General features: G+C 39.4%; 1 protein-coding gene across 1 annotated transcript in view; it reads left to right on the forward strand.

The window, feature by feature from the left end:
* Positions 1 to 24,840, forward strand: part of SYNJ2 (synaptojanin 2) — a 57,829-nt gene that overhangs the window by 13,001 nt on the left and 19,988 nt on the right. Inside the window, exons 3-13 of the mRNA XM_065732824.1 lie at positions 1,344 to 1,614; positions 3,349 to 3,574; positions 13,579 to 13,662; positions 15,589 to 15,650; positions 17,599 to 17,695; positions 20,022 to 20,194; positions 20,602 to 20,683; positions 20,910 to 21,059; positions 21,163 to 21,328; positions 22,463 to 22,654; positions 24,596 to 24,680. Of these exons, the coding sequence (XP_065588896.1) occupies positions 1,344 to 1,614; positions 3,349 to 3,574; positions 13,579 to 13,662; positions 15,589 to 15,650; positions 17,599 to 17,695; positions 20,022 to 20,194; positions 20,602 to 20,683; positions 20,910 to 21,059; positions 21,163 to 21,328; positions 22,463 to 22,654; positions 24,596 to 24,680 (1,588 nt within the window). The remainder of the gene's footprint in view (positions 1 to 1,343; positions 1,615 to 3,348; positions 3,575 to 13,578; positions 13,663 to 15,588; positions 15,651 to 17,598; positions 17,696 to 20,021; positions 20,195 to 20,601; positions 20,684 to 20,909; positions 21,060 to 21,162; positions 21,329 to 22,462; positions 22,655 to 24,595; positions 24,681 to 24,840) is intronic.

The raw sequence follows: 24,840 nt of genomic DNA on the forward strand, positions 1-24,840 counted from the left end.
AGCATACTCTTGTTACAGGAAGAAATGTGTTGAACAGTTGTTTGTTTTTCTTTTTAATAAATACCACCTACGCTGGCCTTTGTGCAATATTGAAGTCAGCAGAACCGAGCAGAATGAATAAAATCCAATCTCCCACCTTGTCCTGCCATCCCAGTCCCCTTGCCTACACAAATATTGTGGCCCTGCTGAAAGCCAGCCTCAGTTCTAGTTTTTTGTGGCTTACTGGTGGTGTGGAAGCAAGGGCTCTGCTGCTGACATTTCAGGAACAAATTAGTTGTTGCAAGGGAGCTTGTCTGCATTTCTGAGTGCTGGGCCACTGTGGAGGGTTGCAGTGTGGTCCTGCGGGATGTTTATCATCACTGTTTGAAACATTGCTGCTCCGGATTGTCACCGTGCCCTTAGCTAAATAGGCCCAGTGACAGGCTATTGGCAGGACAGTGTTGTTTCTGCTTTAGCAGAGCAATAAATCTTGGCTTACTTCTACCTTTTCTTATTAACTAGATTTAGTAGGATGACGTTGCCTCTGAAAGAGGCCAGTTTAAGTGAATCAAACTGTTTCTTCCATGCAGAACTAGTGTATTCAGAACAACTGTTCTGCTGCTACTTAATTACTTTCTCATTTTAGAGAGGGTGAACAGAGGTTGAAATCTGTGTACTAAAGATCTGATTGTATTGGTGTTCTCAAGCTTCAAAATTTATCCTTGAGTTTTGGGGCCCTTGAGTTCAGTTGCTTCATGTTCTTGGCTTCTTCACAACTGTGTAAGAGAGAATAGTTTCTAACAATGTTTGAGGCTGTAACCTAACTGTATACTCTGTTCTGTTACCAAAAAGAAGTAAATCTTGAGAACTGGTAATACAGAATCTTTCTGAACAGCTGAACACAGCCAGCATCAGCAGAAACCTTTGTAGGCTTGATAAATTTAAAATTCTAAATTCATCTGAAAAGTCCGCAGAAAAGAATGCCCTTAGTCTCACAAATGATCAGTGTTTTTTATCTCACCTTGAACTGAACCCAGTGAAAATTGTATGTTCTCCGGGGGGCGAAATTTGTTGTTGAGTAGTGATGAGACAGAAAGCTGATTGCTCTTCATGAACCAGGAGGGGGAATTACACTCTGGTACGGAAGAAGGTGGCTATGTACAAGTAATATGGATTGTTATGCAATTTTGCACCTACAGTCAAAAGAAACTCAGAAATGCAAATGAACAGGAAGTGTGCTCGCGGTTTGCTTTTCTTTCCTGAAGCAAAGATGCTGTCCTCTGCTGGAGCCCTGTCAGCATTACACATGACAGAAATAAATAGCTGTGTCCTCCTGTAACCCTTCTGTAACTATCACCTTCTAGGTAACGCTCGGCTGCACTTTCTGGTCCTGGTGACGGGCTGTACGTCGGTGGGAAAAATCCTGGACGCTGAAGTTTACAAAATTACTGCAACAGATTTCTGTCCTCTCCAGGAAGAAACAAAGGAAGAGGAGCGTGTAACTGCCTTGAGGAAAATACTGAACTCTGGGATGTTCTATTTCTCCTGGCCTAGTGCAGGCTCAAACTTTGACCTGACTGTGCGAGCTCAGAAGCAGGGTGATAACCACTATGAATCTGGTAACTCGTTCTTCTGGTTAGTACTGCGTGTTTGTACCCAAGTCTTCTGTCAGCCCCATCTGTATGCTGTTGGTCAGACTTCCTCAGAGAGAAAGGAACACACGTATTCTTTCACTGTCATCTCATTTTACATGACCTGTGGCCTTAGTGAATTCACTGCAATTCTAATAACTGGAAATGTCTTAAAAATGCAACAGAAACAAGGTTTATTGTTCACATTACAGAAATACTTCTCTGCAAGTTATGAATAGTTTCCCCTGCAGTAGTAATTTGTTTTAAAAGTTATTTGGCTATAAATTCCACTTGAACTTTTCATAAATCACATCATCTGTGCTGATGTATCTTATATGCCTTAAAAATGTATGATTTTAAAGACTGTAGTTTAATCCTTCAGTAAACTGCTCTTGTTTTTGTGTTGATAACATCACTATTAAAACATTTGCATCTCAGTGTAAATATTGCACAGAAGGAATCTCGAGTCATCCACTGCTCTGCAATTCTTATTGTGCCTATAAAGCCAAAGTAAAAGTATTTCTTGTTGAAAATATTAGTTGAGTAAAAAGAAAAACACAAGTGCTGGGTTTTATCTCAGCTAGGTGGATTTACCATGAAGACAGACTTTCTTTACACATACTGGCAGTGTTGGTTTTTTATTTTGATTTTCGTTTTGTTTTAAACAAAAAGATATACAGGAAACGTAGCTGTTCTGGAGGTTAATTAGGTTGTGGCCTCAGTATGTCTTGTGGTCTAAAGCAGGTGAATATAAAATAAGCAAATCAATTCATAATGGGTGATAAAGATGAGAGAACAGTTCATTCAGGCTAAATAGTCTTTCTAGCTATGATGTTGTTTCAAATGATAAGACTTTATTTTCATTCAGAAAGGAGATATATAAAACTTGCTTTTGACCTCGATAATTATGCAATATCAAAAAAGCCCAAAAAACTCTCCAAGCATGTCAGGTCTGATACGTGATACAGATGATCATATAAGGGGTTTTCTCTGCCTTCATCTGTGATAAAGTTGCATTTTGAAAAATGGAGTGAGGAAGAGGTTATAATAGAAGAGAGTAGCATCACTATTAACCAGGTATGGCAGTTTTTTGGGTTGTTGGTCTTAAAATAAGTTGAAGGTTAAAACAGCCATACTTCTAAGTTTTAATAGCATTTTTCTGTGATGTCTCCATTGACTTATAGGTCCAGTTTCCGCTTGTAATTTTCCTGAAAATCTTGATGGGTTTTAAAATGGATTGTCATCCTGTAGTGTATGTTCAGGTCTTGGCAGCACTGTTCAAGAAGTAATTAGTTTAAAAGCACTGTAATTTAAGAAAAAAACTACTCAATATTTATGTATTTCTAGGTTCATAGGTTCATAAGGTTGGAAAGGACCTACAAGATCATCTAGTCCAACCATCCTCCTATCACTATCCCTACCCAACTACTAAATCAAATCCCTAGATTTGATTTAAATCTAAATCTTCTAGCTCTAGAGCTAGAAGAGGCAACATTTGCATCTGATTTTATAAGCTGAGGGGGCAAGGTATATGTGACAGTAGCTATGCTATTAAAATTTGAGATGCTTTCTTCACTGTAGCAGTATACAAGGATTTCCTCACTTTAGATAAGGTAAAACCCCTACAGAAAAGGGGTCACAAAATATAAATTGCTTAAATTAGTGTTTCTTGTACAATGGGATCCACACCTGCCTTATTTTATTGGGTAACATACATTTATGCTGTTGAACTTTGCAGGAACCAGCTACTGCACGTCCCCTTCAAACACTACCAGGTGAACTGCTCTGACTGGTTGCTGAAAGTGATCTGTGGTGTAGTGGACATTCGCACTGTTTATGCTTCCCACAAGAAGGCAAAAGCTTGCCTTATCTCTCGGATCAGCTGCGAGAGAGCTGGTGCCCGGTTTCATATTCGCGGGGTCAATGATGATGGACACGTGTCTAACTTTGTTGAGACAGAGCAGGTAAGTGAATGTATCCAATAGCCTTAAATAATTCAGTCCACTAGTTTAATGAGGGCAGTGTTTCCAAGAATTAAAGGAGTTCAGCAAGCTTTTTTTTCAAAGAATATTTAAAATATTATTCCATGACAGATCTATTTATTCTTACCCATTAAGCATTTCTTTGCAGTCTATTATTTTGTTTGTATTTCGGGTTTTACCATGCTTCTGATTTTTCCTGAATGTGAAAGTCATGGCCGCTTGATATTGTGGTGAAGTGTAGACATCAGTTTTTGAACGACTTGGAGAGCTCTGTGTGTTTTATTTTGTGTGAAACCAGCATGTTTAACAACAAGGTTTCTGATTGCATGAAACTGGCTTACAATTAGTTGTGAGGTCTGTGTATAAGTATTAAACTAAAGGATGTTTTAAAATTTATTCCAGAATAAATTATGCATTCTGGATATGTTTGAAAGTAATCTTAAATTCATCATACTTCCCATGCTAGAGAACATTTGGTAAAAACTAGTGTGAAAGAGTTATTATAAAGCAATAGCCTCTATACTTTCGTTCGCTCTTTTTAAGTATCTCTGGTAGTCCGCACTACCAGGTTTGCTGGAACAGCCATTGAAAGTCTCCTGTACTACAGATTGGCTTAACTAGTACTACACTGATGTAAAAGAATTCTGTTAGAGATGCTGGGAGTGATTTTCAGCAAGGACTGGAGGAGCAGATGTTTGCTCCTGGTTCTTAAGGAAGACACCTAGAATAATATAAATTCCTATGAATGCATGTAAAGTTACTCCTACTTGCCGTGAAATGAAGCTTTCATCTCTTTCTGCAGTAAGTTTTTCAGCATTGTATGAGGGTGATTACTAATTTCCTGCCTCACAGGGCTTTTGCCTCACTCACAGTGAGGACAGTTATAAAAGGGTAGGCATTATGATGATTACTGTGTTATGGTGAAGAGGAACTTTTACTGCTCAAATATATCATGCTGGTCTGAAGGAAGCTGCCCAGCAAAGGAGCTGTGGTCACTAGTAGTAAAGTCATCCTTGACTAGTAAAGAAAATAAAGAAAAAACACAGTCTTCTGACAGTTAGACAAATTCCAGCACAGTTCAGTTTGGAAGAGAATTTGCTTACACCCCCCTTTGCTTAATGGGGCTATTCTCTCCAGTGAGAGATGGATGATAAGGCTTTTGTAAATACATGGTAGAAACCTTATTTTCAGATGATACTGAGAGGAAAGATATGAGAGAAATGCATTCAACAGGCTCATTTGATTGACACAGCAAAGCAAAATAACAGGCTGTTGGTTTTATTGTACTTACTACTTTGAAAATGAAAATAAAGCATTGGATCCTGAAGAATCTGAAATCTTTACCAGCCAAAATGAGTGCTTTCCTTTTTGAATCAAAACTGAAATTCCTAAGTGGAATAGATAGTTGTCTGGCATCAGTTCTTTGCAAAGAACAATTCATTAAGCTTACTTGTTTTCACTGTCTTTAGGGCAGCTCTGCAAAACAATGTAGCATAGAATCATAGAATTGCTCAGGTTGGAAAAGACCTTCAAGATCATGAAGTCCAACCTCAACAAAACCTTACTACCTTAACTCTTAACAACCCACTGCTAAATCATGTCCCTGAGCACCACTTCCAAACGGATTTTAAACACATTCAGGGATGGTGACTCAACCACCTCCTTGGGGAGCCTATTCCAGTGCTTAACAATCCTTTCTGTAAATAAGTTTCTCCTTACATCCAACCTAAGCCTCCCTTGGTATAACTTGAGGCCATTTCCCCCTGTCACCAGCGGGAAGAGACCAACCCCTCTCTCGCTGCTATCATCTTTCAGGTATTTGAAGACAGCAGCCTCCTCTCTTCCCCTAAAAAAAAAAAAATCACAGTTCTTTTAGTTGCTCCTCGTAGGACATATTCTCCAGGCCCTTCACAAGCCTTGTTGCCCTTCTTTGGACCTGCTGCAGCACCTCAGCGTCCTTTCTGTATTGAGGTGTATGTAGCACAGAACGTTTATATATTTGTGTATATGCATTTATATATGTATATTCAGGTACAATGAAAGTAGTTTACTTAGATAAGACTCATGAGGGAAGTCTGGTAAGACTCCTCTATATGACATAGTTGAGTTTCTAGCTTTGCCTTTACTTTTTCTAGGGGATTTATAGCTGTATCACTGTAAGACTGTGCTGGATGGCTCAGGTTATTGTTCCACTTCACAACTGTCCATACTTGAGCACCGTATTTCCTTTTGACATTGATGTTGTGTGAGCGTTACAGCTTACTCAAATCTGTCATTTCTGTTACCCCACTGCATGATGTATGCGTACATTCTGACACCTGTTCACCCAAAATCCAGCAGTCCTTTAAGATGTTGCCTTGATGTTACAGCTTTAAGATCTTCCCCAGGTTCTGCCTGAGGAACATGTAGATCTACCTTAGATGTGACAGTTCTGAATTGCTTAGCTAAATAGGCTTGGAGGAGTCCTAGGCTGGTGTTGCCTAGTCTTCCTATGATGTTTAACTCCCCTAAAATTCTCACAGCATGCACAGTATTACACACGTAACTTTCTGCTCAGTGGTCAAAGTTCTTATTTGGGATATGGATGGCTCTTTGCTTGTATCTCTTCTATACCCATTTATCAGTAGCTGGATTTATCTGTATCTTTACACTGCATTTATCAGTAGCCTGGCCTAGAGGGCTATGGTATGTAGACAAGCTGAGAGATCGAGGATTGTACAGCCTGGAGAAGAGAAGGCTCCAGGGAGACCTTGTAGCAGCCTTCCACTACCTAAAGAGGTCCTACAAAAAAGCCCCTACAAGAAAGGGGTTGGAAATTTAAGGTCCCTTCAAGCCCAAACTATTCTGTGATTCTAAGTCTGCTTGTTGGATTGTAGAATCACAGAATGGCTTGGGTTGGAAGGAACCTTAAAGATCATCTAGTTCCAACCTTCTACTGTGAGCAGGGTTGCCATCCACTAGATCAGACTGCCCAGGACCCAGTTCAACTTGGCCTTCTGCTGTGGTGTTTGGACCTCTGAAGTCAGCCTGTAAATTCTCTGCTAATAATTCTCGTCTGCACGTCTGATTTAGAGACTACAAGTCAGATCCTGCAGGATGTACAACTTTCTAGAGAGCTTGTCAGTGCATTGGGTAGTGCACATAGATCTGCTCACCAAAAAGTGTAAGTTTCCTCTAGGACTTGGAAAAAGGAACATATGCCTTTTTAAGTAATAACTTGGGTCTACTCTTTTAGTTGAGTGCCTTCTCATGAGCATTCATGGAATGTATGTTACTGTGGATTTGAAGAATGTTCTCTTGCTGAAATGCAAAGGAAATGTTAGAGAAGGTTGTCAGCTTTCTTTCAAACTAGTCTCACATTCATGGCACTATAGTTAACAGTTGTCTGATTATAGGGAATACTTCTGTTTTCTGTTCCCTGGTTGGGTCAAAAAATTACTCTTCTTTTTAATTATATTTTTGGAGTAAATTTCCTGCTATTAATTTGCAGCATAAAATAAGATTGGCTTTGCATCTCAGCAGAAAGGTTGGGATTGGCTCTTGGTGAATTGCAAAACAGCAGTTGGTTACTAACCCTTCCCTTGGCTGGGACTAGGGCAAGTTCTTCACAGGAACTGCTTTGTTGTTGAACTGTGCATTGTTGCAGTTAGCCAGCGGTTGTTGTGAGGTGGGAGGAATGAAAGCTTTTGGTAGTTTTGCAATTGGTTAAGCAAAAGAGCAAGAGTAACACGGTTGCAGGGTGAAAGGCTCAAGAAGGTTGAAAATTATAATAGGGACTTGCAATTCTAAAGGATTGTGTTTCTGTTTTTAAAGAAGAAAAGAAGTTTGCTGTTGCTAATGGTGATAAACACTAGTTCTACCAAAATGAGTGTCCTAAAAAAGCTACACTGGACTAACCACTGGGATGCCTGAGATCCAGTTCAAGCTGGCATCCGCTTACTGTTAGGAAGGAAGAGTCCAAGAAAAAACTCTCTCCTACTTTCATAGTAGACTACTGACTAATCTCCTGTGAGGTAATATCTTGGCTGAACAACATTTTGTTTCCATGTGCTGCAGCCTTTACAGTATAATGGCATGCTTGCTCTGTGCTTTCATGGGTAAGTAGTACCCTAGGATTTTCAAAAACCAGAACTTTTCCCCCCTTCTAACATTTTTCTGTTTTTAGAAGAGGGAGAAACGTTTAGTCTTATCTCCAGGAAGCTCTTTCATGCATGGATGGTATGCTTGTGTCTCCCACTGTGCAAGTCTGTGGCATTATAGCTCTGCAATGAGTCATTTTTGTGGGCTGACATAACTGCTGTGACTCACGGTGTTTGAGAAGAAGGGGGGAAAAGTTAAATATCTCATTTACTTTTTCTCTTCAAACACACACAGAAAGAAAAATAAAACAACAAAAAAAGCAGCAGCCAACAAAAAACCTCTACTGGTAGGTCTTCTGGATTTTTGATAATTTGGCTTGCATCTTCACAAAAAAAAAAATAAAAAATAGTAGGATTGGCAAGCAAAAATAAACCAAGAAGGGAAGAAAAACATGGGCTTTTTTGAAATCTCTCTGTGTGCTTCCAAGTTTGCTGCTAGGGTTTTTGTTTTTTTTTCTTTTGTAATGTATTGGCATGCTCTTTCTAATTGTAGCATTGCAATTAAATTCAAGTTTTAAAATCAATTTCCCAGTGATAATTTAAATGATACCTTTTTACTTTATTCATAGCTGTTTGACAGGTATCTACTGAGAACAAAGTTTGCTTTGTCATGATTTCTCCTTCCTCATCACCCTTCCTACCTCACCTAGCAATCTGCTGAAGCTGAGACTGTATAGCATTCTTTTAATTCTTCTCTGCTGATAATGTTAAGAAGTAAGTGTGCTTTCCTCATTTAGTTTGTGTGCTCATCACTGCTGAAATTTCAGCTCCTCAGGTATCCCCCAGATATCCTCCAAAGATTGAGGGTACACTCTCTTACACTATCTTAGTGGATAACTTAGGGGAACACCTCTGATTTACCAAAGATAAACAAATGGTTTCAATTGTTTTCTCTTTCATGGAACTGTTCAGTGAAGCATCTAAAATGGAAACCTTGATAAGGCATTAGGAAATGCCATGGATTTGGACTAATGTTCCTTTTATTTCAGTTGAAGAAAAAAATATTGGACAGTGATTAAGAAAAATGATCCCTATTTCACAATACCTCCTGGACCATGTTGGATAGCTCTTCAGGAGAGGAATGGATGCAACCATGTGGTTAATTTATTTTCTGGATTCAGTCTTGCAGTGGCCACAGGCAGGGCAAAGAGGATTTGAATCAGTGATTCTGTGATTATTTTGGCAAGTGTATCATTGCATCTTATGGTCTGAGTTAAAGGGACTCTTGGAGAGGTAGGTTTAGACCATCTGTTATCTGTGCTTCTTGTGAACTGTGTGGCAGAGATGGAAATCCCAGAAAAAGCCACACTGGATTCCATTTCACCATGGACTGTGTTTGAGTTCCTTGAGTATGTGATGAATTCTATCATTGGAAGTGGTGACTGGATAATTATGTCCTTCTAAGGAAGCTGAGCAGGAGATAGAGTTTAGTGGATAAATTATTCACTAAGTGATAAATAAGAACAGCAGACTAGGATTAGAACATAAGCTCCCTGGTCTAGGGAGCCTGCTTTAGTGGGGGAGTTGGACTAGACGATCTCTAGAGGTCCCTTCCAACCCCTACAATTCTGTGATTCTAGATGAAGAAGATGCGTGTTTCTTGCTCAAAGCCAATAAGCAGTACCTGTACACCAGCTTTTGCTGTGTACCAGGAAGAGGTCTATGGACTGGAGGGTCAAGGTCTGGCTCTATGCAACTGAAGAGAAAGCATAAGAGTATTGTCCTCATGAGCTGTCAGCACTATCACCCTTGATCTCAGAGCTAGAGAAAGAAAACACAAAAAAATAAAATCTAAGCACAAGTGAAAATAAACATGACAATTTCTAACACTGGATGTCAGAGAACAGAAAATCTATTAACAAGGAAAAAAGATCTCTATGGGTTAAGTATCCAGTTGCTAGTAGGTTGTCTGATTGGAAACTTGGAAATACATATCAAATTCAATTCAGCTAGATAGGTGGGATTGTTCTATGGGCAAGACCTTTGGAGAATTAAGTAGCCCTCCTTGAGTATTTTGAAAATTTAATAGAAATGAACATTCTCCTTTGGACAAGTAGTCAACAGCTTGCTTTCATTATGGAGTTAAGGCTCCACAACTGCTTACTTCTCTGAAGCCTGAAGACAAAGTCATCTTAGCATTAGCAGTGTGTATCAACCCAGACAGCAAAGCATTATCCAAAATGTGGCTGATAATTGTTGCACAGTTAGAGGAACATGTGGTCTGCTTGGATGCATTTCTTGTCCATCAGTTAAACAGAGGACAGGAAAATTCTGGAAATAAACCACTCTTTATAAAGGAATACCTTATTATCTTACAGTGTTTATCTTTCGTGTGCTTAGAAGATGAGAAACCGTTCTACTAGGGCATAAGGCAACAAGGTCAGAAACAGAATGACAAAAAATGCAGGACAGATATGTGCTTGTAGGAGACATCAGACTGTGAACCAAAAATGATCCAGAATTGAAAGAATTGGAGAAAAGGAATTCCATACCTATCCATTAGTAAACACTAGAATTACATAAGCAACAAAGTTCTTTGTAATTGTAATTTTAACAATTTACAATTGTAATTTCACTAATGCTTATTTAAGTAAGTTTAATAATGTGTCTTATTATAGTGTGAATAGATGTTAGGATTACATCCATTCCTGAACTGGTAAGTCTCCTAAGTAGCTGTTTTTAAAGCTGCTCACTTAGGAAGTCTGCTGTTAGGAAGGTTCTTGCCATTATTATTGTTAAGGTCGAGGAGACTTGTGCATGGAAGAAGGCAGTATCAAGATCAGGGGTCATAGTGGGGAATAATGAAGGACAGTGAGTACTGCTGAAATTTAGGGAAGGTTTGCTTGATTGTAATGCCTAATAAAGTTGTTACAGTCTGTTTAGGAGGGAATGACTGGCAGTAACTGGGAGTTAACCCTCTCATTCATTACAAAAAAATAAAAAATAAAAAATAATTGAGTTCTTTTTCCAGCTCACTGGCAGCTTTGAAGAAAATAATTTTAGATTTATCTGGGTCATGAGAATCAGGTGAGAAGATTGTAAGAGACCACAGAATTGCTCTAGAGAACAGAATGCTGAGCTGTGTAACTAAAAAAACAAAAAAAGAAGCACATGCTAATGTGGAGGACTTTCTTGTGAGTGTACTGAAGAGGCCATACTCCCAGTTCAAAAACCTCATTTGAATTTCTAAAAGCTACATGACAACGTTCGTAAAAAAACCCGATTTATTTAAAATGCCTTATAATCATAGGTGAGTTTGGTATTTGTCCTCATCCTGATGGAGGATCATCACATCAGGCTGTGGGCGTTGTGTTTGCATGACAGGAATGATCTACAAATAGTTTTTTTAACATGTTTGTTTGTTTGTTTCCATTCTCCAAATGACAGCTTAATAGAGCCGAAAATAAAAGAGGCAACAGTGAACAGAAAATGTAATATGTAAGCAAACATCTGTTAATTCTTACAATGTCAAATCACTGGTAATTGGAAATATAAGCAGAATAAAAATTCTGTTAGTGCAGAAAGGCAGAAATGTTTGTGGTCAGTATTTTTCTACTGTATTTGGCATAAAGAAGGCAGGTTGTACACTCAAGGTCTATAAATTGTGGTGGAATACTTGTTATATAAACTATAGCTTAGGAAGATGTTAAACTGCAGCTACTAAAGTTAGAATTATTATTTCTAATCAGTGAGTGTAGAGAATTTGCAGCTGAGATGTATTAAAAAGAGCTAACCAAAGTGATACTTGGAACTGTCAAGGTTTTTGTTAGTTATGGAAAATGAGATGCTGGGACAGGAAAACAGCCACTCAGCTTACTGCAGAGAATTCAGATTGTATTTCGTGTGAAGCTTTTTCTGTAGTCATCATCATCAAATGTTAACATTTTATTTCAACTCATCACTGATTGTTCTTGTCAAATTTTGAAGTGAGCTTACTCTTCATTTCATAGATTCAAGAATCCTTGCATAGTGTGAGTCAGAGTGATACTGACTCTGTCAGTGTGACACAAATTTACTTTACTTTAGAACTGGATCCTCTTGAGTCCTTGACTGTGTGTGAAAAGATGATTCGGTGTTTAGAAGCCTCTGACTCATCTTCAACAGCCTGCTGTAGGAAATGGAAGAGGAAGAAAGTGGGCCTGCTCACTCCTCCTGCACTCCAACTGTAGGATGGTCATGGAGCCAGGAGCTGGACTCCTTTGAAACTGGTTCTTTGTTTCTATGATTTCTTCTGAGCACAGAATTGCAAAGAAAGATATACTAAAGTGTTGCCATGGTAATTAGTTCAAGCACTCAGGTATGCGTAACGTTTAGAAAGCTTCACTGGGAATGTGTGTTTTCTGAAGCTGAGGTAATCTTGCAAAGAGGCTTCAATCAGCAACATATGAACACGAAGTTCCTGCCCTTTCTTCCAGGAGTTGTACTAGGGTGAGGTGCAACATGGAAGGGCACTTAATTTATTGGTTTAAGGCTAAAAGCATACTGTGTTACAGTACATCAGAACAAGCCATCATTCAAACGTGAACTTTGCATCCTTGGCCACTTATACCTTTCATATTAACAGAATGGGGATAATTTACAAAAATATTGTAAAGGTTATTTAGATAAAACTGGTGACAGAATATGGAAATATCTACCTCTTTGATGTATGCTTCTTTTCACACATGGAACTAAAAACTGTACATTGGTGGCAAGGTCAAGGTTCAGGTAAGTGAAGATGCTTCACCTGAGCCACCCAACCAGAACATCTAGTGGTAAATCCAAAAGCACAAACCACATTGAAGTGGCATAGTAACCCTTTTTCGTGCTCTTTTCATTTTGGGGGCTAGCAGCCAGCTGGCAGCAGTTGTGCTAAATGATACGATGCAGTTAGAGAAGCAGCTACCTGGGTGACTGGGGTGGATACCATTCCTCTGCAGGGCTGCAAAAGGCTTGTTGTGATGCATGAGATAACAGACGTGTATCATGTGTCACATGTGGAAAACAGCCAAGATTCCACTGCTAAGTATAGGCTGGGGAGAGAGCTGCGTTTTGCACAGTTGCTCTGTGGTCATACCCTGTCTGAAGATAGTACCTTTTGTGCTCAGTTAATTTATAATGTGAGCTTTGCCTGGAGGCTGGTGGAGGGGGAGGCTAAATGGGGAGAATGCTCTTTGTATTTCATGTGAATTTGATTAGTAATCAGTTTGGTAACAGTGATTGTAACAAATCCACAGCAGGAGTTTGGGGTCTGGTCTGGGAATGAAATGGGGAGTTTGGAGCCTCTCACTGTAAACCTGTTCGAAGAGAAATGGATCGTGCACAGTTCACTGTGTCTTGGGATGGGAGTGGCAGAGCTGTTGGTTTCACTGAGATTTATTTGAACCCTGTCAAGGCATGACACGCAGTGAAATAAGAAATAGTAAATAAAGCAAGGGATAAACCTGGCCCACACCTGACATTACCCATCATCGGTCACAAGGAGCAATGACATTTTGCAGTTAAATTTTGTGAGAGAGACAGAGGGGGAGCATGTCTTCCTGAGTTTCTGCACCAGTAGATCAAATCCATCTTCGTTGTGGATGAAAGATTCTTTCTGCCTTGCCAGTGGTACTGTTTAAAAGTGTCTCTTATTTCTGGTGAGTGATGAACTGAATCTGCTGTGAGTGCATGAAAGCAAATACGCTGTGCTTTGTTCCACTGCCTGTGAGACCATGGAAAAGTGGCTGAGCAGTAAGGGGATACGGGTGAGATACGCTGTTTACTTTTTTCACCCTTTGTGTTCAGTGTCTCAAACTCATTTGATGAAGGAGTCACAGATGGATAGCTCTAATTGGAGAACTCCTTCCATTTGTTTCATTTTTGCAGACAATTTACTTGGATGATGATGTCTCTTCCTTTGTGCAGATCAGAGGTTCTGTTCCTCTTTTTTGGGAGCAACCGGGGCTTCAGGTAAACCAATAAATCAAAAAGCCTACCTTACTTACTTCTCTTGCTACCTCTAAATTATAAGTTTCATAACTTTTTTTTTTGTTTTGCTTTTTTTTAAATGCAATACAGAGATCATTCTATGAAAATGCTGAGCTCTTACTTTTTAGGTTTACTTTGTAGGAAATTATTCATATTTAGATAAAAAGGAGAAAAACAAAAACAAACAATAAAACACAACAGCCAAACAGCTATAGTTACTTAAGTTCAACATTTTCATGTGTTTGTGTGCCTCTGCAGGAAAGTTTTTGTAAGGGGCTATGTCCCAATATCCTAAACTGAAGGTTTATGGCAGTATCTTTATATTACTTTTTGTTTTGTAATAATCTTTTGTACTGAATGGTGTGGTTCTCAGGAGCACTCTGTTGATGCTGACCTCCTGCTTAAAATTGGAGTCTTTAGGGATACTGGCAGCTCTATAGGAACACTTTACTTTCAAGGTATAATATTTAGCCTCTTTGCTAGGTTAAACAGTAGCAATTATCTGACTTGACCTTCTCCAAGGCAAAGATGTAGGATTTCATGAGGAGATTAATGCTTCAAGCATAGCAGGTTACTATGTATGTGTTAAAGTTTATGTACTGTTAGAAGCTAAATTGAGAATCATCCTACCATTTCTCTCTGAGCAGTGGAATAAGCAACTAGTCTGACTGTGCACATACATTCATGTATGCTAGTGGAGAGATGTCACATAACTTGGTTTTTTTTTTAAGATTTTGTAAAGATCATTTAATACTTCTTTATCTTTAGATCTAGTGCCTAAGTACCATTCAGAGCTAGTGGATCTAGTACAAAACAGAGATGACCAAAAGATTTGCATTCCCTCTGTTAGCATCATCGAGCACAATACTTGCCACTTTTATAAAGCAAATTTGTCTCTGTGCACACTTCCTTCCTATAGTGCAGATGTATCCAGCACTATTATTCTGTATGTATTGGACCCATAGAGCTTTTTACCAGTGAGCAGCATCTTTAGTTGAACAGAATTTCAAACACAACCTGTATTTTTGCTTAGTCTGGATTAGATTATGTGGTTTTCATTTATGTTGGTGAATACTTGTTACTCATGTTCCTTGGACATGAGTGTGCTGGCAGTGGTGTTAGAAAAGCTTGTATAAATCAACCTTAGTAAATAATAAAAGATGTTGATGTACAGGCAACAGTATATAATCTTATAAATAATTAGCAGTGTATATTTATGCCACAGGATTTGATCCATCATATTTCATAGAATCGTAGAATGGTTTGGTTGGAAGGGACCTTTAGAATCATCTAGTTCCAATCCCCTGCTATAGGCAGGGACACCTTCCACTAGCCAGGTTGCTCAAAGCCCCATCCAGCCTGGCCTTGAATGCTTCCAGGGTGGGGGCATCCATAGCCTCTCCAGGCAACCTGTTCCAAAGTCTCACCAGCCTCACAGTAAAGACTAGATATCAGGAAGATATCTAGCCTAAATCTGCCCTTTCCCACTTTAAAGCTATTTCCCCTTGTACTGTCACTACACGACCTTGTAAAAAATCCTTCCCCAGTCCATGGAGCTGGCATTTCTGATGGATGAAAGGCAGGAAAAGTGCTGGGCACTCAGCATATTCATGTGATGCATGTGGGATATCTGCTAGAGGAAGTTGGCAAGGGAAATGATTTATCTGGTTATAAAAAGATGTGTAGAAGATATCTCTTTGCTTAATAATAATCTTCTTTTCACTTATAATTGTGAATGTTGTCTGATAAAAGCTCTGGCTTTTGTATTAAGGATATTATGTGTGTGGGTGTGAAGACTGTTAGGGGTGTCTGGTGCTGTTAAAGAGATGCTTTTCTCATAAGGAAAGAGGGAGACATCTAGTGATTTAGAGAAATTTTTTCTCTTTTCTCTCCAATATTTTATTTTAGGTGGGTTCTCATCATCTAAGGCTTAACAGAGGTCTAGAAGCTAATGCTCCTGCTTTTGACAGGTAAGTTTTCATTCAGCTTTGGCAATAACACAGCAGCCTGGTATTTAACTGAGATTCCACGACTTTATGCCTTCCTAGTGTATCCTTAGGAATGTGAACTGCCCCTCCTTTGATGTAACCAGTCCCCCGGGTGTTGCAGGATTATTATGCATGCTTACTGTATTTATTCACTTATTTTCATGTGTTTCCCTCTCTGTTTTCATTAGTAATTGAAATGATTTGATCTCCTGGCTTGAATCTGGAGAAGCTGTGAAATGCTGAGTGGTTTGCCAAAGAAAGGCCCGTGCAACCCACTATAACATTTCAACAAATCTGAATTCATAGTACTCAAAACTTCTTTATGACTGTAACTCAGGCAATTAAAAAGTTGATGTCACTTCCTAACCTTTCTGAATTGGCGTTTCTCAGTTGTAGTACTGATATACTGAAATAACAACATCTTACTCTGTCACAGCTTGTGTTGTATGATGGTTTTCTGTGTTACCCAAAGACTGGCTGGTAAACTTTTCTAAGCCGTTAAGACTTAACATGGCATCTGGAAACCACAAAAAATCCATCTGTCAGCAAGATTTCTTTGAATGTCTGCTGCAGTTTGAGTGGGTTAGAGTGAGTTTAGCCTGTTAGATTTTCCAGTGGAATAGGTTAAGGCTCTGAGAAGGCTCTGTGAGAAGCAAATGAATATCTTGTTAGAGGATCTTTTTCTGTCCCCTTTCCCTGACAAATTCTTGGGGAGTTTTCACAACAAGTGACCTATGTTTCAGCAGTTTTGTTCTTTGGAAATAATGTTACTGGAGAAGTGGGAGCCTGGTGCTGGAATCTGACGGATGTAAATACATGGAAGGAGTTGGTTTACAGAGAACTGGCTGCAGAATTGGAAGCACAAGTAATGTCAGAAAGTATATCTAGCCATGTTCCTTGAAAAATTTGTTGCTAAGTTTTTCATTTCTCCATTTTGTGGTTTTCTGTGTGGCTTAACTCTGGTTATAGATCTAAAAAATGTATGCAATAAGATGTATGTTTGACGCTTTGATTTTCTGTCTCTTTGTCATTGCATGTTGCTCTGCAGCAAGCAACAGCTTTTCATTTGGGTGGTTATTTTTCCTGTCTATTCCTATCCAGCTTCCTCATAAGTATCATTATGGTAGCAGTAGTACATGATGTAAGATGGCTGAAGTAATAATTGTTTCTTAATAAGCTAGCACAGCTTTTTTATCATGTGTATGCCAAAGAATGTATGAAGGGGAGAATGGGTGTCTCTGTATCTGGCTAAAGGCTCTTGACCTTAGAGTCCCTAAATGTCAGGCTTTGAGGGGCTGATGATATGTGTCAGATGAAATACCACTTTATGCTTGTCCTATCTGTGTCTCTTGTGCAGAATCTGGACCAGGCTATTTTGCTCTAAGGAGCTTTGGTCTTATCCAGTGTAGCAGTACTTATATTTACTAACCTTTCTGGTTAATTTTAAGTAAGCTGTAATTATCTCAAGGCCACAGTACCTCAGAGATGTTTGAACTTGTCACCTATGATGTGTGTGTTCCTCTCTGGTCTTGGTGTTTGAGTCCTAGGTCCCACTGCTGCCACTGAATGTTGGATCAGCAATGCTAGCTAATTCCCATTGAAATGTAGTATATTTTCCTCCCTGGTCTTTCTGTGCAGCTTCTAGGCTGAGAGCCAAGAGATGGGATCACACATTGGACAATATCAAAGTTAACAGAAGATCTGGGACCTGCTTCCTAAAATGCCGCCTTATGTTCAGTACAAAATAATGTGTTCTTTAATTCATGCTTTCACGATCAATATTTGATTACAAGGAAGCTGAGGAAGGCTGTGGCTGAAATATGCTAGGGTGGAACAAACAGTGCTTTCTACTACTTCTCTGTTTTGAAAAAAGGGGTGCTGAGCAGTATTACTTTTTTTTTTTTTTTTGTTATGGTTACTTTTGCTGTAGGCACATGGTGCTTCTGAAGGAGCAATATGGAAAACAAGTGATTGTTAACTTGTTGGGAAGCAGAGGAGGAGAGGAGGTGCTTAACAGAGCTTTCAAGGTAAAAGCAATGCTTTTCTTTTTCTTTTTTTCTTTCTATTAAACTACTGACTTCCCAACCCTCCCTCCATGTTTTGTTTCCTTTCTGGACATGTACCCGGTGAATACTAGATCTAAATAAAACATGTCTTTTTTTTTTTTTTTTTCCTACTAGATATTTGAGGGAGAATTGTGCTTCATAGTCCCTGTGACTTGATTTTCAGGACTGTCTTCTTGCTTGTTTCCTCACACTTCTACTCTTTTTAACCAGAAATTAAAAATGACAATGCCCTAATTGTCCTAAGAGTAGTTTGTATTTGCAAAAATGAATGGTGATCAGCTTTGTCCATAGTATGTAGTTGACAGCACAGTTACTATATTCTGCCAAGTGCCTCATCAGATTGTCAGAACTGCTTTTGGGCCAGTCCCTTATTCTAGCTTACTAAGAGGAAGCTTTGATTGCTATGATTGTAATGAGAAATAGGCATTTACCACTAATTGTGGTGGGAATTAACTGCCAGAGCACTAGGTAATGGTCTGGCTTATGGAGAGGTGTTTTCCTTCTCCTTAAATATGTTCCTAGATACAGCTGATACTTGAAAGCATCTGGGTTGCCTTTTCAGGATGTCTGGCACTGGAAGTTAAGGCTAGATTTTTAAAACAAACGTGTACTTGAACCTAGAGATTGTCAGTAAGTGCAGTGGATAGCTGCTTGCATTAGCCTGGAGACTGATAGGAGCCTGCCTCCAAAGTGCTCCTTGTTTCAGAAATCAGACATAGACACTTGGGACTATGTATTACAGATAATTGTATGAGGGATGTTTTAATTACACACCTGTAGTGTTACATGTATTTATCATTACTAAGGAATGATACAATAGTTCTGAGTTCAAATATTTACTCTGAAGGTAAGCATCTCTCTACTGGAAGAATGATCTTGAGACAAGGAGCGCTTTAATGGCAGTTTTTCTGTGTTATCATTTCTTCTTTTTCCAAAAGTGCTGTGAGGGATCAACTTCTCCAGTGGAAAATGACAAAATGAAGGTCTTCCTCTGTGGAATACGATTACAGCAATTGTAACTGAAGTTAGTGAGACAGTGAGGAAGGTACAGAAGAGAAGTCAGGTCCTAGCTTCTGATTTCAGCCTTTTGCTGAATTTCTGCTTGACACAGCTAAGCCTCTATAGCCCCTTGGTTTTGCTCTCTTTACGATATTTGTTATAGTTTATTTTGTAAATCCATTGGAATGTAGTCATAAGATGTGAAATATAAAGATACAAACCTGACTTTTCTTGTAAATTTAAGTCTGATTATGATTATGGTAAAGGCAGTGCTGTAGTGTAGACAAAGATTTATGCTGAAGCAGTGAGTAAATGCCAGCTTCAGGTGTGTCACCAGCACCAGTGGCTCTGGTAGAAATGCCAAGTGTTCTGACTTTTGTAACAATATAATAAAATATATTGCAGCTTCCCCTCCAAAGACCATGCAGCACCTTAAATTTGTTTCTGGAGGGAAGATGTAATTACTGACTTGATACAGTTATACTGATGTGACTGCTGCATGTAAGCTTCTAATGTAATATCAGGGTATTTTTTGTGTTCAGTTTATATCACAATGTAAGTGGAATAAAGCATCATACTTGAGATGGCTACGTGCAAAAGCAAGGGGATTAGACAAAGGTTTATGTAATTGGAGTTAATAAAACAATTATCTCTAGCTTTGTCTTGAAGAGCAGGAAGTATTATTGTCGTGAGGTGATTACGGAAATGTGTATGAGGTCATGGAAATGGGAGATGAAATAATGAGGCTATTTGTATCCCCTCTTTCAATTCTGTGGTTTGCCACAAAATTCTGTACTATCTTTCCTGGGACATTATTTGTCTCTTACTTCCTCCCCAGTCACACTCCACCTAAAATTAGGGCCACATTTTCTCTTGGCACTTAAAGAGGAGTTGCAAAATACACTTATGTTTGTGTACCATAAGCAGCTCTGTGAATACTTAACGTCAGGGTCCTAACCCTGAGTTTGCCCAAACCATTACTTTGTTGTTGTGCCAAGGTAGAAGGTCACTGTTGCAGGGCTGCCACTAGCCAGGGTGCATCTTGGAGCAGTGCTGAGATATGCATTGCAGCCACAGTTTGAGATTTGCTGCAGGAAAATTAGGGCATAGCAGTCTGGTTCAGTTTTGGAAAGAAAACAGAATTGCTGCTTTCACATCTGGGATTTCAAACTTCCATGTGAACTTCTCAAATTAAAGCTGTGGTTTACAAACAATGAAAAGCATGATGGTATCAATCCTTAAGCTGTGACTTGAGCAGGATTTGGTTTTTTTTTTAATTTCTAAACAGAAACTGCTATGGGCCTCTTCCCACGCAGCAGACACTCCCATGATAAACTTTGACTTCCACCAATTTGCAAAAGGTGGGAAAGCTGAAAAACTGGAGAATTTACTGAGACCTCAACTGAAGTTGCACTGGGAAGATTTTGGTGTCTTTGCAAAGGGCAAGAATGTAAGTCCACGGTGAGTGTCCCTGCCCCCATGTCCCAGCATATCCAGGCACTGCCCTTCCTGGCCTTCCCGGGTTCGTCACTGTGTTTGGACCATGGGCACATATGACCATCGTTAAATAGAGATTTGAACCAACATGTAGTTTTAGCACTAAATGGATCATTTGGTTTAACTACCTCTCCATGGTTTAGAATTTGGAAAACTACCAATGCATGGATTTGCATGCACTGTGTTGCAGACACAGTCGGGTAATTAGATATGTAATGGAATACACTGTGCACAGCGTGCTTGCGCTGTCAAAATGTGGGTGGGTATATTCAAGGTGAACATTTGATGCTCTTGTTCAATCAACCCATGATTAGATGTTATTTTTAAAATACACCTTTCTTCCTCCCTCCTCTTGTGTTTGATTACCAAAGCCTGCAGACAGGTACTTTTCGAATGAATTGTTTGGACTGCCTGGATCGTACCAACAGCGTACAGTCCTTCATTGCACTGGAGGTAAGTTTATCAGAGGACCTTTTGCAGATGTGCATACTGCACGACGTTGTCTGTTGTGCAGGAAAGAAGAGGAAAGAGGCATAAGCCTCACTGGTACAAGTCTTCCTTGCTAGCTTTGTGTTACAGAATGTTGGCTGGAGTATTTAATGTGAAAGGAAAGAGCAAAATACATTGAAGAAGAGTGATTGTATTTCTTTTTTTATTTTCCTTTCTGTTCCATACTCAGATCCTGCTTGCACAATTAGAGATCCTTGGGTTGAATTCTAAATCTATAGTTGAGCGCTTTGTGGAATCCTACAAAGCAATGTGGACTCTCAATGGTCACAATCTGAGCAAAGTGTTTACTGGCAGCCGTGCCCTTGAAGGAAAGCACAAGGTAAAGAAAAGTGACAAAGCTATTTACTTGGAAGTGACTGGAAAGAAAATTGTTTGATTTACTCCTCATTGCCTCCCGTGCTGATAATCTTGGTCTGATGTAGGTTGGGAAGCTCAAGGATGGAGCCCGCTCTGTCTCTCGTACCATTCAGTCAAATTTTTTTGATGCAGTAAAGCAGGAAGCCATCAAGTTGCTTCTCATGGGTGACTTCTTCAGTGAGGAATATGCAGACAAGGGCAAGATGCTCATGGATCACACTGCACTGCTGGGTAAGGCCAGCATAAACCCTTCCTTTTCTTTTCTGTCTGCTTTTGACTGTTGGATGTAAGCAATTGCATCATTATTTATAAATAAACTTCTCTTGCACATGTGTTGTTGTAACACTTTTTCCAAATTAGTGTAGAAGATCTCTGTGCATTTGCTTATTTCTCACATTTGTTTTGGACTTCCAATGTGTTTATCTGCTGTTTAATGGTCTCCTCTGATAGTTGAGAGGAGATGGGCTGAAGGGGAAGATTTTAGGGCTGTATTTCTGGTTTGATCACTTTATCCTGGGGAAGTCTCTCGAGCTCAACTTTTTTTTCTCCGTATTTTGTCTGCAGTTTGTGTGTGCTTGTAGCCATTTGGATCTTAAAGGCAAAATACAGAATAACCTGCTCCCACAAGCAGTATTAGGTTGGCAGTTTGCTCCAGAGAACTGCTGGATTTTAAAAAGAAGGACATGAGCCATTCAGCTCTGCTTCAGTCCTGAGGCTGTCCCCCTTGTGGGCTACAAGGACAGTGTAGATACCTTCTCTATGCCTGACTGCTGGTGCATATTGAGTAGTTGAAGATTAAGGTTATCTCAACTGCTCTCATGAAAAAATGCACTCTTAGTTGCCTATGCTCACCAAAAATAATGAAGGCAGCAGTTTCCTCTGTTTGACTAGGCTAGAGAGCTGTGACAGTGCTAGTTCTGAAGATGCGATGTGGGACTCGGTGCTACTTTCTACCTTTCCCTCATCTAAATTTGTTAGGGCTTGGATTTAAGTCATACTTCGTGACGTACTCAGTGTCTTCAGGCAAAACTGAAAGGATTAAGGGAAGAGGAAAGAATTTGTTCGGTTGTTACTTGAACAAGTGCTAGAAAACATGCTGGAAGTGAGTGACTGACTTTTCACAGGCACAGCTGCTTTTGTAAGGTAGCTTGGGTTCTCGAAGAGAAGTTGATAGCGTCAGCCACAATTACCTTACAGTTAGTGCCATTGCTACTGGAGTTATTCTTTAGCTTTTACATCTTTGCTGCTAGGGTACTGTCATTATTTCTTAGTGACTTATGTGTCACTGCTGTCTGGATCTTTTCTTTGCTTTTATGGCACATTTTTGTTTTACGTGCCCTTTTTCTCTCTCTTCTCTTCCATCAGTAACTCCAAGTATTCTGAAGGCCATGTCAGAGCGTCAGTTTGAATTCACAAGCTTCAAGCGTGTTCGTGTTGCCATGGGGACCTGGAATGTGAATGGAGGGAAGCAGTTTCGAAGCAATATACTTGGTACCAGCGAGCTGACAGACTGGCTTCTGGATTCTCCAAAGCTCTCTGGAGTTTCTGAATTTCAGGGTAAGACTTGATCAAAACTAAGAAAAGGTCAAAACATACATTTTGATATTGCAATAGGTATTGTATTTCTAGGATTTGTGAGTCAGAACACCAGATTTGACCAGCTGTTCCTTTCAGAGGCAATACATCGTCCTGAAGGGAATTTTCTGCCAACCCTAAAAGATGTACTCAGCCCCATTTCAACCTGTACAGCCTATTCGGCATCCCATATTTTGTTTTAGTCCTCAGTTTCTCCATCCTTGGTTCTTTGTTTTGAGTGGAAGCTACGTGCTTAGGTGCTCTCAGAGTATCTCCTTGGTCTTTGTCTTGTCTTTCCTTAGCAGTATAGAAAGTTCTTTTGTTCCTGGCTTGCTTAAGTTAGCTGCTGAATTTCGTATGTACTGAACAAAGTCAGTTACTGTAATTTATTTCCAAATTTTATTAAGAAAAATGAAAAGTGAATGTTCTGTCATCTAAAAAATGAGTGTTTCCAAAGATATGGCAAAACCTGTTACTTTGTTGTTACAATGGAACATATAACCTTCTGCTGGCATCGCAGGGATATTTATGTTCCTGCCCTTCAAGCCCAGGAATTCATTCCTCAAATCCTTGGATCCTTACATAAGTTGTCTCGTTTGAACTTGTCCCAGTTTCAGAGACAGAACTCTTTGCTCTTGAGTGTATGGATTGGGTGCAGACAACTATATTTTGAACAGTTCGGGTGAGTGCTTGGTCCAGCCTGTTTCAGAAGCAGTTCAGATGTGTTAGTGCATGACTGTGCCCATGATACTAAAATTTGATGAGAGCCTGTTACTTGATATCTCTGCCGGGTCTTCCCCTGAATGAACTAGAGGAGCAGGACTAATTGGCATTGGCAATCAGAATGTGGAATGTTTAAGTAGCTTCTGAAATGGAGCTGAGTTATGTGAATGTGCAGAGCTAGGGTATGACCATGCAAATGTCTCTGTTCATAGATATGTCAGTACAGTGCCTGCATAGATGGTTAAGTGCTCAAAATTATGAATGGGAAATGTGTAGTTAATGCGACAGTGTCTGTCATGTTAAGACAAAAAAAGAAAGGTAGGTTTATTGTTCTAGTTTAATGCTTATGTCTACGGGGAGTAACAGTATATTTTACTTCCCTTTATGTTCTTATTTTCTGAGACAGGTCTCACTAAGGTTCCTAAGGTTTTCTACTATTTAGGTCTTCATGCTCAATTAAGTTTCTGATATTTTGGGCCTGTGACAGTTTAAACAAATAAACAGAACAGAAAACATACAAAAAAACCTCAACCCTTTAAACAATGGGCAGACCTGATGGGTCAACAGATTTACTTCATGCTGTTACAGGAGAGCATTTGATCCTTGATATTTTACAAGAGAAAGACTTGGATTAGGGAAGGCAGAGTCACTGTGCTCTAGAGTGACCTAATCCATGAAGATAAGAAGTTTTGAAGTCTTCCATAAAGCAGCAGATAAATTTGCTAAATACACTGAGAGGGAAGGAACAGTATATAGGGGCTGTGTATAGACAGTAAGTTCAGATGGACTTGGTGTCAAAAAAATGGAAAAGGATAGGCATGTTGAGCAAAAAGTGAGTGAAAAAATAGCAGGTAATGAGGTGATGTTTTGGCCTCATACAATTGTGTCCTTAGTATGTTTGGGGTGAGGAAGGAGAACAGTTTTTCATCTTAGCTCTGCTACGGTATAGTGCTTTGTTCTGAACTGCTTTCTGCAAGAGAGTTGAAGAACATGGAAGGAGAAAGGCAGGAAAAGAGCTGAGAGGAACTGCAGGGGTTGTTTTGTGAGATTAGATTAAAGGAGTAATGAATATGTGTAAGATTGGCAGGGAATATGCAAGGTAGAACTACAGGAATGATCTCTGACACAAATGAAAAGGCAAGTCATTAGAAGAAACAATAAGGTAGTAATTCTTGTATGACTTTTTCCCCCTCTCAACAGATGATGAAAACTGCCCTCCTGACATATTTGCAGTGGGATTTGAAGAGATGGTGGAGTTAAGTGCTGGGAACATTGTAAATGCCAGGTAAGTGTTTTCTTGTTTTGTTTTGTTTTGCTTGTTTTTAGTTAAAGAACGAGTTAAAATAAAGCCTCCAGAGTTGTGCCTCATGTCAAATATGTAGAATATTCCTAAGTCTTTTGCATGTAATTATAGCTGGAAACTTGTTTGCTGTTAACAAATGGAA

This window comes from Cyrtonyx montezumae, unplaced genomic scaffold, assembly GCF_038088225.1.
Source record: "Cyrtonyx montezumae isolate F1298 unplaced genomic scaffold, pur_monq_1.0 scaffold_0, whole genome shotgun sequence".
NCBI lineage: Eukaryota > Metazoa > Chordata > Aves > Galliformes > Odontophoridae > Cyrtonyx > Cyrtonyx montezumae.